This window comes from Momordica charantia, assembly GCF_013281855.1.
Source record: "Momordica charantia cultivar OHB3-1 chromosome 2 unlocalized genomic scaffold, Mcharantia_2.0 BLBB01000002.1, whole genome shotgun sequence".
Taxonomy (NCBI): Eukaryota; Viridiplantae; Streptophyta; class Magnoliopsida; order Cucurbitales; family Cucurbitaceae; genus Momordica; species Momordica charantia.
The window spans coordinates 582,217-594,560 of record NW_028275160.1 but is presented as its reverse complement, the minus strand read 5'-3'; the positions used below and the strand labels follow the sequence as shown (position 1 = coordinate 594,560).

Here is a 12,344-nt window from a genome sequence, read left to right as displayed (position 1 = left end):
CACAGGCACATATGAACAACTACCCCAAACATCACTCATCCTTAAACTGTTTATAAAGAAATGTAACCAAAACAACCCCAAAAATTTGGGACCAAAAGCAATGACCATTTGATTAGTTCTCATTTTGGCAAATTGAACTCCATCGTATTTCTTTGGATAAAATAGGACCCATTTGAGAACTATTTTGTTTTTTTTTTTGTTTCTATTTTTTAAAATTAAGCTTATAAACACTATGATTTCGTTTAATTTATCAGAAACCAAGTAATTTTGAAACGAAAAAAAAAAACTTAAATGTTTTATTTTTTAAATTAGGATAAGAAGTCAAATAAAGTTTTAAAAATATGCTTATCATTGCTTTAACAACGCAACTTGAATTTATCCATGTCCTAATAAGCTCATTGTTTTCTTCGGAAAAAGTCACTTAATCAATTGAGTTCCTAATAAATGAGGATAAGAAAGCGGTCTCCATGAATTTATAACTGAAATAATAATGACGTAAAAGTATATCACTTGAAAAAGAAGCATGAATAAATGACAAGACCAACTAACAATTGACCAATACAATTATTTAATATATGTAATGAAATCATATTTAAAAAAAAAAAAAAAAAACTAGGGCGCTTCCACCATCCCCATCATATTCTACTTCATTAATTAGGCTATATACTTCAAACACGTAACCATCGAATTAATTAGATTTTAATACATACACCAAATTGATATGATCCTAGCGAACATCAGGCGGCAATTCAATATGAGGAAAAAGGAGTTCAAATGAAGTTTAAAGTTTCAGGTGAAGGCTTTAATTTATAGATAATAATAAAATCTTTTATATTAACTACAAATGGTTTGCAAGTGAAATATAACAGAGTTTATTAATTTTAAGTAGAAGGGGTTCAATAAGTTCAACCTTGAAATTTATCCTATTCTTATCCATAAACTCATTGTTTGACTTGTGCAAATTTGGGTTTTAAATATATATGTTGAATGGAAAAAAAATCTTAACTAATGAGAAAAGCGTATTCTTTTTATATTTGTGGGTGTGCAGACCGTCTAAGATATTAATCCTAAGTAGGTTGGCCACCAAGTTTGAATTCATTCCCCTCAAAATTATTTTGAATTTCTTTGGCTTCTTTGAACAAATAGGTTCAACCTATGCATGATGGTTAAAGTGTGTCGTCTTAAATTGAGTTCCGAATTCTAAAACAAATAAATAAGGAAACAAATAAATAAGGAAGATAGACGTCTTGTTGAATTTATAACTAGAAAAGCATATTAAAAAGAAGCAAGAATAAATCACAATAAATTGAAGAACTAACAATTGAATTGAAATATATAATGAAATCAGATTGAAAAAAAAGTAGGATCTCATCCTTATCATATTCTACTTCTTGAATCAATTATAGCTGAACTAGCCACATATCACTCCAAAAAACGATGGACTAGTTAGGTATTAAATATATATATACATCAAATTGATATGATTCCTAGCAAAGGCCAAAATAAGTGACAATAAATTTTATAATCGCGAAGAGAAACTAGAGCGAGAGAGCTTTAAGAGATAATACATTTTTTTATTAACTTACAAATTATTTTCAAGTTAAAATTGAAATATAAGAGAGTCTAAGTAATTAGGTTATTCCAAACATTGATTTAGGTTACTAGCAAGGTAAGTTTGGAATAAGTTGGTCTTTTCTTAAAGTACCGAATAAGTAGTTGTTTTTAATGGAACCATACAGTGTGAAGGCTTAATTTTTTCAGAAGTGTTAGAGAAAAAAGAGAGTAGCGGAGTGGCCAGTGTTCAATGGTCTGTTCCTCTCTCCTCCTTATCCTCCCTGCAAAGGATATGCGTTTTCTCTCAATCCTCCGATTGAGTTTTTTTTTTCAAATGGTGTCCGTCTCTGTTTTGTTTCAGTTTTTCTATGAATTTTTTCAAGAAGTAAGTAGGCATACGTCGAAATATAACATAGACCTCTCTTATTGTTGTGGAGGCAATTTTCGGGGAGGAGCCTTCTTTTCTGCTGGTTTCTGTAATGGTGGATGGTGGTCAGGTGTCGAAATCTCCCCGTTGGATGTCAACAGTGCTGTTGCGGTTGACAAAAATCAGAGACAACATTTTTATGTATGGTTCATGGCTTCGTCATCAGGAAGTTTTGAAGAGTTATCAAGTTCAAAATTGGAGAGGGCAACCACCTATGATTTCTTGAGATGACTCTTCATCTTCTTTCCATCCTTGTTCAGAAAACTTACATTGTGGCAATGATAATGGAGCAAAAGGTGGGCGATGGCGGAGGTGCGGTGGCGATCGACTCAAACACCGTTTTGGAATTTATTGAGGCTATCGGTCTTTATTGTATTGAGATTCGCCAACATGATTTGGGGAATTTACCTAATCCTCCCTTACCTGTCATGGTGGAGATTAAGACAACTTTGGAAGGTAATTATTTCATATCCAATTCTACATAGGGATACCATAATTTATAAGATCCTTCCATTTATTGAGGATTCTCCTCCGACGTCATTGAATGAAGATAATTTTTTTAATTGATTCTGATTGTGGTGCGTGATCACCACTATTTAACTCTTAGTGGTATTATTTCTTTCTAAATGCAGTGTTATTTTTTTTATAAAAAAAAAATGAACCATACATGGCAAACCACGTATATCCTTCCCGGAATGTGATTCCTTCTCAACGTAGTTATTTTCTTTTGCAATTTAAATGGCAAGAAAAAGCTACTTTCTTTTTCATTTCATAAAGAATAGCCTTTTTCCCCATCAAATTTAAAGTTCTGTCCCCCATATTTTTTTTTTCTTGGATAAGGTTTTATCTTTCCTTTCGATAAAATTGCAATTCGTATTCTAATATTTTATTTAATTTCTTGGTTTGAATTTAGTTCCTATCCTGAACTCTTGCTACTATATGAACTCTTGCACTATATTTTTACACATCAGACTCCAACGTGCAAGCACACAGAAGGGCTTAAAAGGATCCAAGCGCACTGGATTGAAGCGTCGACTACACCAAAACAACTCGACTGAGTATGTAGTCAGCAAGGGAGGTGCTGACACCCTATAGACGATCCTGACATGTGTCGAGAAGGCACCACACACCTCTCTATAGTACTATAGAAGCACCAGAATGACGGTGGGCCTAAGGCCTCTCGACTGCATCTCTCACTTTCTCTCTCTCCATATATAAAGTAACGCTAAGACCTTGGAGTTAGGTATACGCAAACTCTCTTGCTAGCAAGTGATATATGGGTAGTACGTAGTTTTTTTGTTTTAAACTCCAACTAAATTTGTACAAAAATTTAATATTAGTGTGGTACTCTGCCGACAAAGTGGGCATCACTCTAAATATGGCTGCAGATATAGTAAATAGGAACACATATTATACCTAGGCACTAAAAAGTGAGTCCAAAGAAATCTAAATAATATTATTGGTTGCAGTAAAAAGTAACATTCAACCTATATATCCTTTTTTTCAACCACAATAATCTCTTAAATGATAAGAATAATAATAAATATTTATAAAAGTACAGACGAAATAAAAATTAAAACTACAAATATTTTAACAATTTATTAATTACATCAGTCATTAATTAACATGGGATAAATTAAGAGGATGCCATTTCAAGTGTCAAAATGAACCTAACAATAATTGACATATATCTTTGATCAAGAGGTTCTGACTTTGATCCCCACCCCCATATGTTGTAAAACTCATAGCAATTCTTCCAAAACGAGAGGGACTATATGACCTGTAAAATCAAACCGCTCTGAATTGGTGTGGCTGTTACCACATGGACTCCAATGCCTAAGTTAGTATCGAAGAAGAATAATATCAGGAATAAAGTCTATTCAACATACCTCTAATGCTCGACTCTTCCTCTATTTGAGGTCTTCCCTTCTCACCTCGGGTTTGTATGACTTAAACCCTAGGTCAATCATGCAACCCAGGCTCTTGGACCCTAAAGTGTTTCGTTGTGGGCCAAAGGTTGAATCGGGATAGGAGTAAGACAAATATGGGTCGGATGGCACAGAGATTGGGAGAGACGTCTTGGGATGTTCTTGGCCTTAGCCGAGAACACCTCAGTGTGGAGGAGGAGGCCTCGACACCAAGGCTTGGTCGGCCTTGAATGGGCCGACCCTCATTGTCGTGGATCGGCCCTGACCGGAAACATCTTGTCTGGACCGTTCTATTTTTCTATAACAATATTAATAATGAGTTAGATTCGGGTTAAATTACACGTCTCTATTGCAATCAAATTGATGTAAATATTACATATTCGCCACAGTATTGACTCAAATAATCCAAAAGCAACTTCCATTTCAATCATGAAAGGTAACCAAAATATGCTCTCCCCTACGAAAGTCCATGCATCATTCTCTTCACATCTATTTCACCCATAAATTGGTGGAATCATAATTGTTAAATATGGGCCTTCCATTTTTTTTTATAATTTAATTGAAGAAGTTTGAATTTTAATGTTTTAAAATGAGAACAATTAAAGTCGGTAGGAAGAAGGAGTAAGTAATACATTGACTAATTAAACTATGTTCACATTAATTAAAAAATCAGTAAACGATGATACGTAGAATCTTGACAGGTAGGTCGTAGATTCCTATATAGTATTTTTCAAAAGATTCTTTAATTACGTAAATAAAAATCATGTACTTGTTAGGCATGTTTTTCATAATAGTAATACAATTTTCACCCATAATTGCTTTTAAGTTGTTAGGCTCCAATAAATTTGAACTTTTTAAATCTAGGATCAACCTTAGATGATCGGATTTCTGGAATATTACTAACAAAAAGATTCTAACTAATCTTTAGATATAAATATGATTAGATTATTAATTGTGAGATAACAAGAATGAAGATTTTATGTTAGAAATTTCTAGATCAATTCAATTTCTAAGCTTTATAGAAGTTGTATCTGATAATTATAGTTTCATGTCATGTTGTTTAAAAAGAAAAAAAAAATAATATTCGATCATTCTCGAAAGAAGAAAAGAGGAAAAAAAATTCTTTTTCTATACTAATTTATCCCCATTTAAATTTCATATCACAATACTTTTATATATCCAACAACGGACCTTTGGAAAAATCAATTGATACATTTGTTGATAGACAACATTTAAGCCACTAGAAAGAATCCAATAACTTAGAAATAAAGGAAAATCAAATTTGCTCATTAAAAATTTCAATAAATTAATAATTATAACTAAATAATCTTAATTAGTCATTATTACATTTTTTAGTACAATATATGTAACAATGTTTCGATAGATATATATCTAAATTAGTTGAACTATGTTCAAATTGACATCATTGATGTGATCAAAATTTTAATTAAGTCAACAAATTAGTTGAATCTCTCAGGAATGGTCACACCATTCTCAAATTTGTTTTATTACCAAAGTTTTTTATGCTTTGGTTACATTGGATTCCTGTGCATTTCACTACCACGTGGACATCACGCCGACTTGTAATCAAATGCGCTCAGGTTTACGTGAGCTCGAATACACAAAAGGAATGAATTCGATCCATCTTCGGGGAACCAGTCCACAGCCGACATGTGGTAGAGCTTCAAGTGTTTCACGCGTAGTGGATTATAGCACTGTGGTTCTTTAAAAAATGGTGCCAGTTTAACGGCCAGATTTCCAGGGAATGGCAAATAAATTTTGGGAGACGTTGCGTGCGGGAAATGTCAGCTTCTTCGCGTCTGCAAAAGCCAAGACTGCGCCACTCCACTAATAAAGACGAGGCACAGGAACAGGAATAGCCCCATTTTCAAAAGCTTCTTAAAAAAATTATTCCCATGAACGAGAACGCTACGCTAGCTGTCGCCGTGCCTCAGGAGCTCGATTCCTTGTTTCTTTCCCCAATTTCTTTATTATTTCTCTGTTTTAATCAAATGTTTTCTCCAAAAGGATCAATCACCAGTAGGCGATCCGTTTGGGGCTGCTCAGCAACCAAAATTATTTGACTCTCCAGAGATTTGTTGTGCCAATCAAGGCGCCACACGTACAATCCTCGCCCGCGACATTGCTCCACCTCACCACCCACCAGCTTGTTCTTTCTCGTCCTTTGATTTTCCTTTTGGGGCCCTAGAATTTTGCAATTATTGGAAGGCGGAGCGGCGCAAAGTTGGATATTCAAGCATTTGGGGATCAGAATCTTATCTGCCTACTGCATTTCTTAACCATTTTGCAATTTCTGCTTCTGCTTCAATTTTTTTCCATCTGGGTACGGCGGTCTCTTTGTCTACTTTTAATGTTTGTTCGTCATTCTGTTGCTCTTCTGTTGATTCTTCAAAATGCTAGTTGAAAATTTATCGTCGTTTAATTTCATTGTTGTCATGTAGGATGCTGCATTCTGGTTATCTTCGTGACTGTTAAACAATTCGAAACCATGGGAATTTGGCTTAGTTCTTCTCTTTTTCGTTCTTGATTGTTAACTAAGACGGAATAATGCTAGCTCTTTTCAATTAATTTTAAACGGAGGTGTTTTTAAAACCAGCTATTAATAGATAAATTGTTGTTTTCTTTTAGTTCCCCTTATATTCTACTTTTCTGTTTATAGATTCTTATCCCATCACAGTTGCCAAACTACAAAAGAAAATAAAATTTTGTGCTCCTGTTGGGCTGATGTAACTTTAATTTCTCACTCTTTAACCCACTTTTCTGTTGTACAAGGCAACAATTATTCCATCCAATTATGACTACTGAGTTGTTGTAAATTGTAATGCAAACATGAATTTTTAATTCAAAAATACCTTGAAGATTCTTCCTTATAGTTTCCATTTTGAACAGGTTATTCTGTACTTCCTGCACTGTTACAAGATATCCCTTGCTTTCATAAATACATTTATGAAAGCATTGAAGAATGATTGAACCTTAATTGTTTTTCCTCCTTGCACATCTTGCTCTATCAAATTTCAGCTCACTTCTAGTTTTCATTTGATTTCTGGATACGAATTTTGCCTTTGGTATGTTATAAATATACGTATGGCTTTATAGATCGATAATTCTTGATTTGTAATTTCCAGAGATTCAAGAATTGAATCCCTTTTTTGTATTATTATGCAATTTACATTGCACCTTCGGCAATAAATATGATTGAATCAACTCCACATTGCTGATGTGATCTTCCTACAAATTAATTGGTCCATGGAACCAGTTTTGAGATGCTTGCATAACATAAAGTTTCTACGGAACCAGTTATAAGTTGTTCAAACAAGTCCCTCTGGTAATCACACTTCTCTTTTAACTAAATCTCAGAGATCCCATGAGTATTGTAGAATTCAGAGAGAAGGAGATGTACCAGCAGAAGAAGTTAAGGGAAGAACATACTTCTTCTTCTGGGGCCAGCTTCTGCAAGGAAGTGACCGAGTTGCGCCTTACATCGATAGATTCTCAAGCAGCAACTTCTCGTCCAGAGTTCAAAAGCGTCTCTTCCAGGAAATCTTCCACTGGTTTTGGCAGGAATTGTAACAATGTACATGAGCTACTAGATTGCACTGTTTGCATGGATTTAATGCACCCTCCAATTTACCAGGTACCATATTCTAATTGTGATGAATTTCAGAACTTACAATGCTTGCCCATCCAAGAAGGAATCTTGAAACAAATGCCATAAGTTTGTGACCTTGAATCAAAGTTTAATGCCTAGAGGCCTCGTGCATTATTAAGAAATCCTTCTGTCCCCGAAAATAGTTTTCAATGAAGTATAAAAAGCGTTCTAGCTGGCTTCACTCTACCTTCAAATGGAAGGCTATTTTGTTAAATCATTGAGTTGCACTGTGGCTGAGTTTATTAACACATTTAAGGTAACTCTAATCCCATAGCAGCTGATATAGTTTTATGTTTTAGTGTGCAAATGGCCACACCCTTTGTTCAAGCTGCAAGTCAAGGGTTCACAACTGCTGCCCTACGTGCCGCCATGAGCTTGGAAACATAAGGTGCCTAGTGCTGGAAAAGGTGGCCGAGTCGCTCGAACTCCCTTGTGTGTACCAAAATCTAGGCTGCATTGACACGCTCCCATACTACAGCAAGCTTAAACATGAGAAGAACTGTAAATATCGCCCCTACAACTGCCCTTATGCAGGAGGTGAATGTTCTGTAACTGGTGACATCCCGTACCTCGTCATGCATCTCAAGGACGATCACGAGGTTGATATGCATGAGGGATGTTCCTTCAGCCATAGATACGTCAAATCCAATCCCCGAGAAGTTGAAAATGCTACATGGATGCTAACTGTGAGATCTCCCTCTCTGTTTCTCTCTGTTTATGGCTGGAATCTCCTGCATAAACTCTGATTTTCGTGTTTAGGATGAAAGAAGCAGCATTTCATTTAACATTCTCTGTTTTTCATATGAATCTATTGCAGGTATTTAACTGCTTTGGACGACAATTCTGTTTGCACTTTGAAGCATTTCGGTTAGGAACAGCACCTGTTTACATGGCGTTCCTCCGGTTCATGGGCGACGACGATGATGCGAAGAAATTTTCTTACAGTTTGGAAGTTGGTGGAAATGGGAGAAAACTCATGTGGCAAGGTACGCCGAGAAGCATCAGGGATAGCCATCGGAAGGTTCGGGACAGTCAGGATGGATTGATCATTCACAGGAACTTGGCTCTGTTCTGCTCTGGAAATCATGGCCAGGAACTGAAGCTCAAGGTTGTAGGACGAATATGGAGAGTACGGTGAGATTTGAGAACAATATATACATTCTCAAAATTTGTACAATATGTGAGACTTATCTCTGTAAAGGCTACGGTTCAGCATTGTTAGAAGCTTGATATTTCATCATCATCTACATTTCTGCTTCTTTTTTTTTGTATAATATAATTTTTTGCTTCAAATATATATGACAGAAATGACAAATTATTCACAGTAATGGCAACCCATTTATACATTTATAAGAATAATAAAATCAAAACTACACCTTTGGTTCCTGAATTTGAAGATTGGTTTCTATTTAGATCATAAGTTTAAAAAATTAACAATTTTAAAAGATACGTGAAGTCAAACTTCCATTAATATATTTAACAAAAAAAAAGATGACGCAGCAATTAAATTGATGGGCGGATTCTATTGACATGGATTTTAAAATGAGATGGCAAAATATATTAGTTTTATATAATTTTATTTTAGGGTAGATGTGGCATTTTCTCTCCTGTTTTCTCTCCCTTTCGCTTCCCTTTTGTTTCCTCCTCTTGCAGAAATCGCCTGCACGACGCCATCAATCTTAACCAAATATGTGTTCCAGGTCTGAGAAGCAAGTGGGGAGGGCTTCTTCCAGGTATAAAGGGTGATTGCAAATCCGTGGATGGAGGGTAATCGGTCGGCATCGAAGGTTTTAGAATGAGATGAGTTTATTCTTTTTAACCTGCAAAAAAAAGAGAGACGTAAGTGAGGCCGCGTTGAAAGCTCTTTACCCTCCCAAGGGGGTGGATCGAAGCGATTGCAGTGAAGAGCTTTTAACTTTAACATATAATTTTTTATTACTGACCACATTTCCCAAATATTTTAGTGCTAAATGAGTACGCCCCAGATGGCAACTACGACGAAGCCGCTTCCCAATTCTTCCTCGTCTGCCCTGGATGTGGAGTTCACATGCAAGACACCAAATCCCAACCATCCTGGTTTCTTCGTCAAACCCTCCAGAAAAGATTCCAATTATCGATTGCTTACGCATCTCGTGCCCGTTGATCACGAGTCTGAATGCTCCGATTCCCTGAAGAGAGGCCTCGTAATCGAGTCTGGGAATAAGAAAACGGAAGATAATGCGATCGAGAAAGCCCAAATGCGCCTATCGTATGCTCGCGGTGCCACTCATTGAGGTTTCATGGGAAGGTGAAGGGTCCTACAGTAGAGAATTTGTTACCGGATTTCGATTTCAATCATACTATTGGTAGGAGGCTGGCGTCGACTACGAGGACCCGATCTATCGTGTTGATGGTCGTTGAGGTCATTTTCAAAGAAGGTAGCAAATTTGGTGTCGGAGACAATTTGAGGAGAATTCAGCTGTCTGGAAACAGGGGAAATCAGGTAATGTGCCTAGAGTGGTGCTTGTGGTGACAAAAATAGATCTGTTGCCTACCTCGTTATAACCCACGAGATTTGAGCACTGGGTGAGATGGAGAGCGAGGGAAGAAGGAAGATAACGAGCTTGCACATGGTAAGCGCTATTAGAGATTGGGGATTGAAAAATTTGGTGGAGGATGTTATTAGTTTGGCTGGGCCAAGAGGAAATGCGTGGGCAATTGGAGCACAAAATGCTGGGAAAAGCACGTTGATTAATTCAATAGGAATGCACGTTGGTGGGAAGATCACGCAATTGACTGAAGCACCAGTGCCTGGAACAACTTTGGGGATAATCAGAGTGGAGGGCATTCTTCCGGGTCAAGCCAAGTTGTTCGATACGCCTGGGCTTCTGAATCCCCACCAGATTACGACAAGATTGACAAGGGAAGAGCAGAAACTTGTTCACATTAGCAAGGAATTGAAGCCGAGGACTTACAGGATAAAGGTAAATCTAAATCAGATTTAGATGCTGGTTAGCTATATATTCCTTGAACTATAAATTCATGATCTTTGAAATGTATTATATGGATTGAAGTGAAATTTTTATTGGCTAATATGCAAAATAGCATATACATTAATTTTAACTTCAAGCATAAGTTGAGATCATTAGTATTAAGTAATGTGCTAGAGATTTCATTCTTTTTGTCCGTTTTTTAGGCTGGTCATACAATTCATGTTGCGGGTGTCATGAGGCTAGATGTGGAAGAAACATTTGTAGATTCAATTTATGTTACAGTGTGGGCTCTCCTTATCTACTATTACACATGGGGAAAATAGAAAATGCAAGCAAGATACAAGAGGATGATTTTGGCAATCAGTTACAGTATTATTTTCACTATAACCATTTGCATCATGTTGCTGAAATTTGAGTGCTGTCCCAGAATTGGTTTATGTAAGCGTCTTCCGAGTTTCATTGTCAATGGCTTCCTAAATGACATAGTCTTAAGAATGTGCATATGGCTTCTATTATTTATCTCATATCGATATTGTTTGATGCTTATGATCCTGTTTTTTATTATTCGATACTTATGATCATGTTATGAATAGTTAATCGGTGGTTTAACTGCCCTTCTCGTTTTTCATTTTGCAACATTTGGGGTGCCATAGTGTTTTCATATTCTTTTTTGGAAAGCCTTGATCTCATATTTGTGGAAAGTTGGCTTCGGAATTTCCTTACTCTCTTACATTTATGTAGTTGTTTAGGGTTTCTGTTATAGTAAATGTAATTGTTAAGGAATCCTCAATGTTTCATGCTTCAGCCACCTATAGGTAAAGATCGAGTTGCAGAGCTTGGAAAATGGGTGAGAAGAGAATTTCGTGTTTGTGGTAGTAGTTGGGATTCAAGTTGGGTAGACATTGCTGTTGCTGGCCTCGGGTGGTTTGCTATTTGACTTCAAGGAGAAGCAATCTTAGGACTATGGTGGACTTACGAGGGAGTCGAGTTTGTTATTCGAAGTTCTGTCATCCCTTACCAATCGAACTTCTTTGAAGATGCTGGATTTACAGTATCAAAAATTGTCTCCAAGACTGATCACGCTGCAAACAAACCACTTGATCAAAGTGAAAAGAAGAGGAAAAAGGGTGAGCCTAAAGTTTGTGTTGGATGAAATGATTTTGCTTAAAATTTGTAGCATGAACAGAAAGTTATCCTCATCAATATGGAATTCATGATGAAGAATACAAGGCATGCATCTTCAAGCCTACTGTGTGGAGACAAAGATTTTGAAGGCTTTCGAACTTCAACGACACAAATCAATAGTTCGAATCTTAGTGAGGCCAAGGCTTGAACGAGAGCTATGAGGATGTATAAACTATAATTCTCTTTAGATGATCACTTGCCTCGCTCAACACAATCACAAGTAACTTCATCAAAGGATATTTAATCCACTGCCTCATTCATAAGGATACTGGCTTGAGCTTCTACATCCGTTTCACTTTGCTGCACCGAAAAGTTGGCATGATTGTTGCTGTCTCTTTCTGATTCTTTCCTAATCTTTTTTCCTTTGTTTCTATTCTTTATTCTCTTTCATTTGCATTAACGTGATTTTGAATTTCTTATAAATTTGAATTCACGTTGCCCCTTTGTAATCTATGAAAACTAGATCATGTTTGACAATGCTTTGCGACGAGGATGGAACAGTGTGATTTGACGTATATGCTCTACTCTTTTTGGTATGAACAAAATGAATTTGACGATTAGAGGGTGTTTTGAGCATCAAAAAGGATGGCCATCTAAGTTATACCTAC

The 12,344-nt window shown here is 36.3% G+C and overlaps 1 protein-coding gene and 1 pseudogene across 4 annotated transcripts; both read left to right on the top strand.

Moving 5' to 3' along the window:
- The first annotated feature begins 5,675 nt into the window (after positions 1 to 5,675).
- On the top strand, positions 5,676 to 12,251 carry LOC111021266 (putative E3 ubiquitin-protein ligase SINAT1). 3 transcript variants are annotated; one of them, XM_088120781.1, is made up of 5 exons: positions 5,676 to 6,253; positions 6,372 to 7,564; positions 7,879 to 8,265; positions 8,397 to 10,542; positions 11,357 to 12,251. In XM_088120781.1, exons 2-4 carry the CDS (start codon positions 7,295 to 7,297, stop codon positions 8,715 to 8,717), a joined length of 978 nt encoding a protein of 325 aa, XP_087976907.1. In that variant the 5' UTR covers positions 5,676 to 6,253; positions 6,372 to 7,294; the 3' UTR covers positions 8,718 to 10,542; positions 11,357 to 12,251. The 3 variants fall into 3 exon arrangements, with proteins under 3 accessions (XP_087976907.1, XP_087976908.1, XP_022153850.1); XM_088120782.1 differs by having other exon boundaries at positions 5,677 to 6,253; positions 7,288 to 7,564; positions 11,367 to 12,251; XM_022298158.2 differs by having other exon boundaries at positions 5,677 to 6,253; positions 7,288 to 7,564.
- Positions 9,525 to 11,132, top strand: LOC111021268 (GTP-binding protein BRASSINAZOLE INSENSITIVE PALE GREEN 2, chloroplastic pseudogene; annotated as a pseudogene). The gene is made up of 2 exons (XR_015789336.1): positions 9,525 to 10,542; positions 10,755 to 11,132. The product of XR_015789336.1 is annotated as a GTP-binding protein BRASSINAZOLE INSENSITIVE PALE GREEN 2, chloroplastic pseudogene (transcript).
- Positions 12,252 to 12,344: the final 93 nt, after the last annotated feature.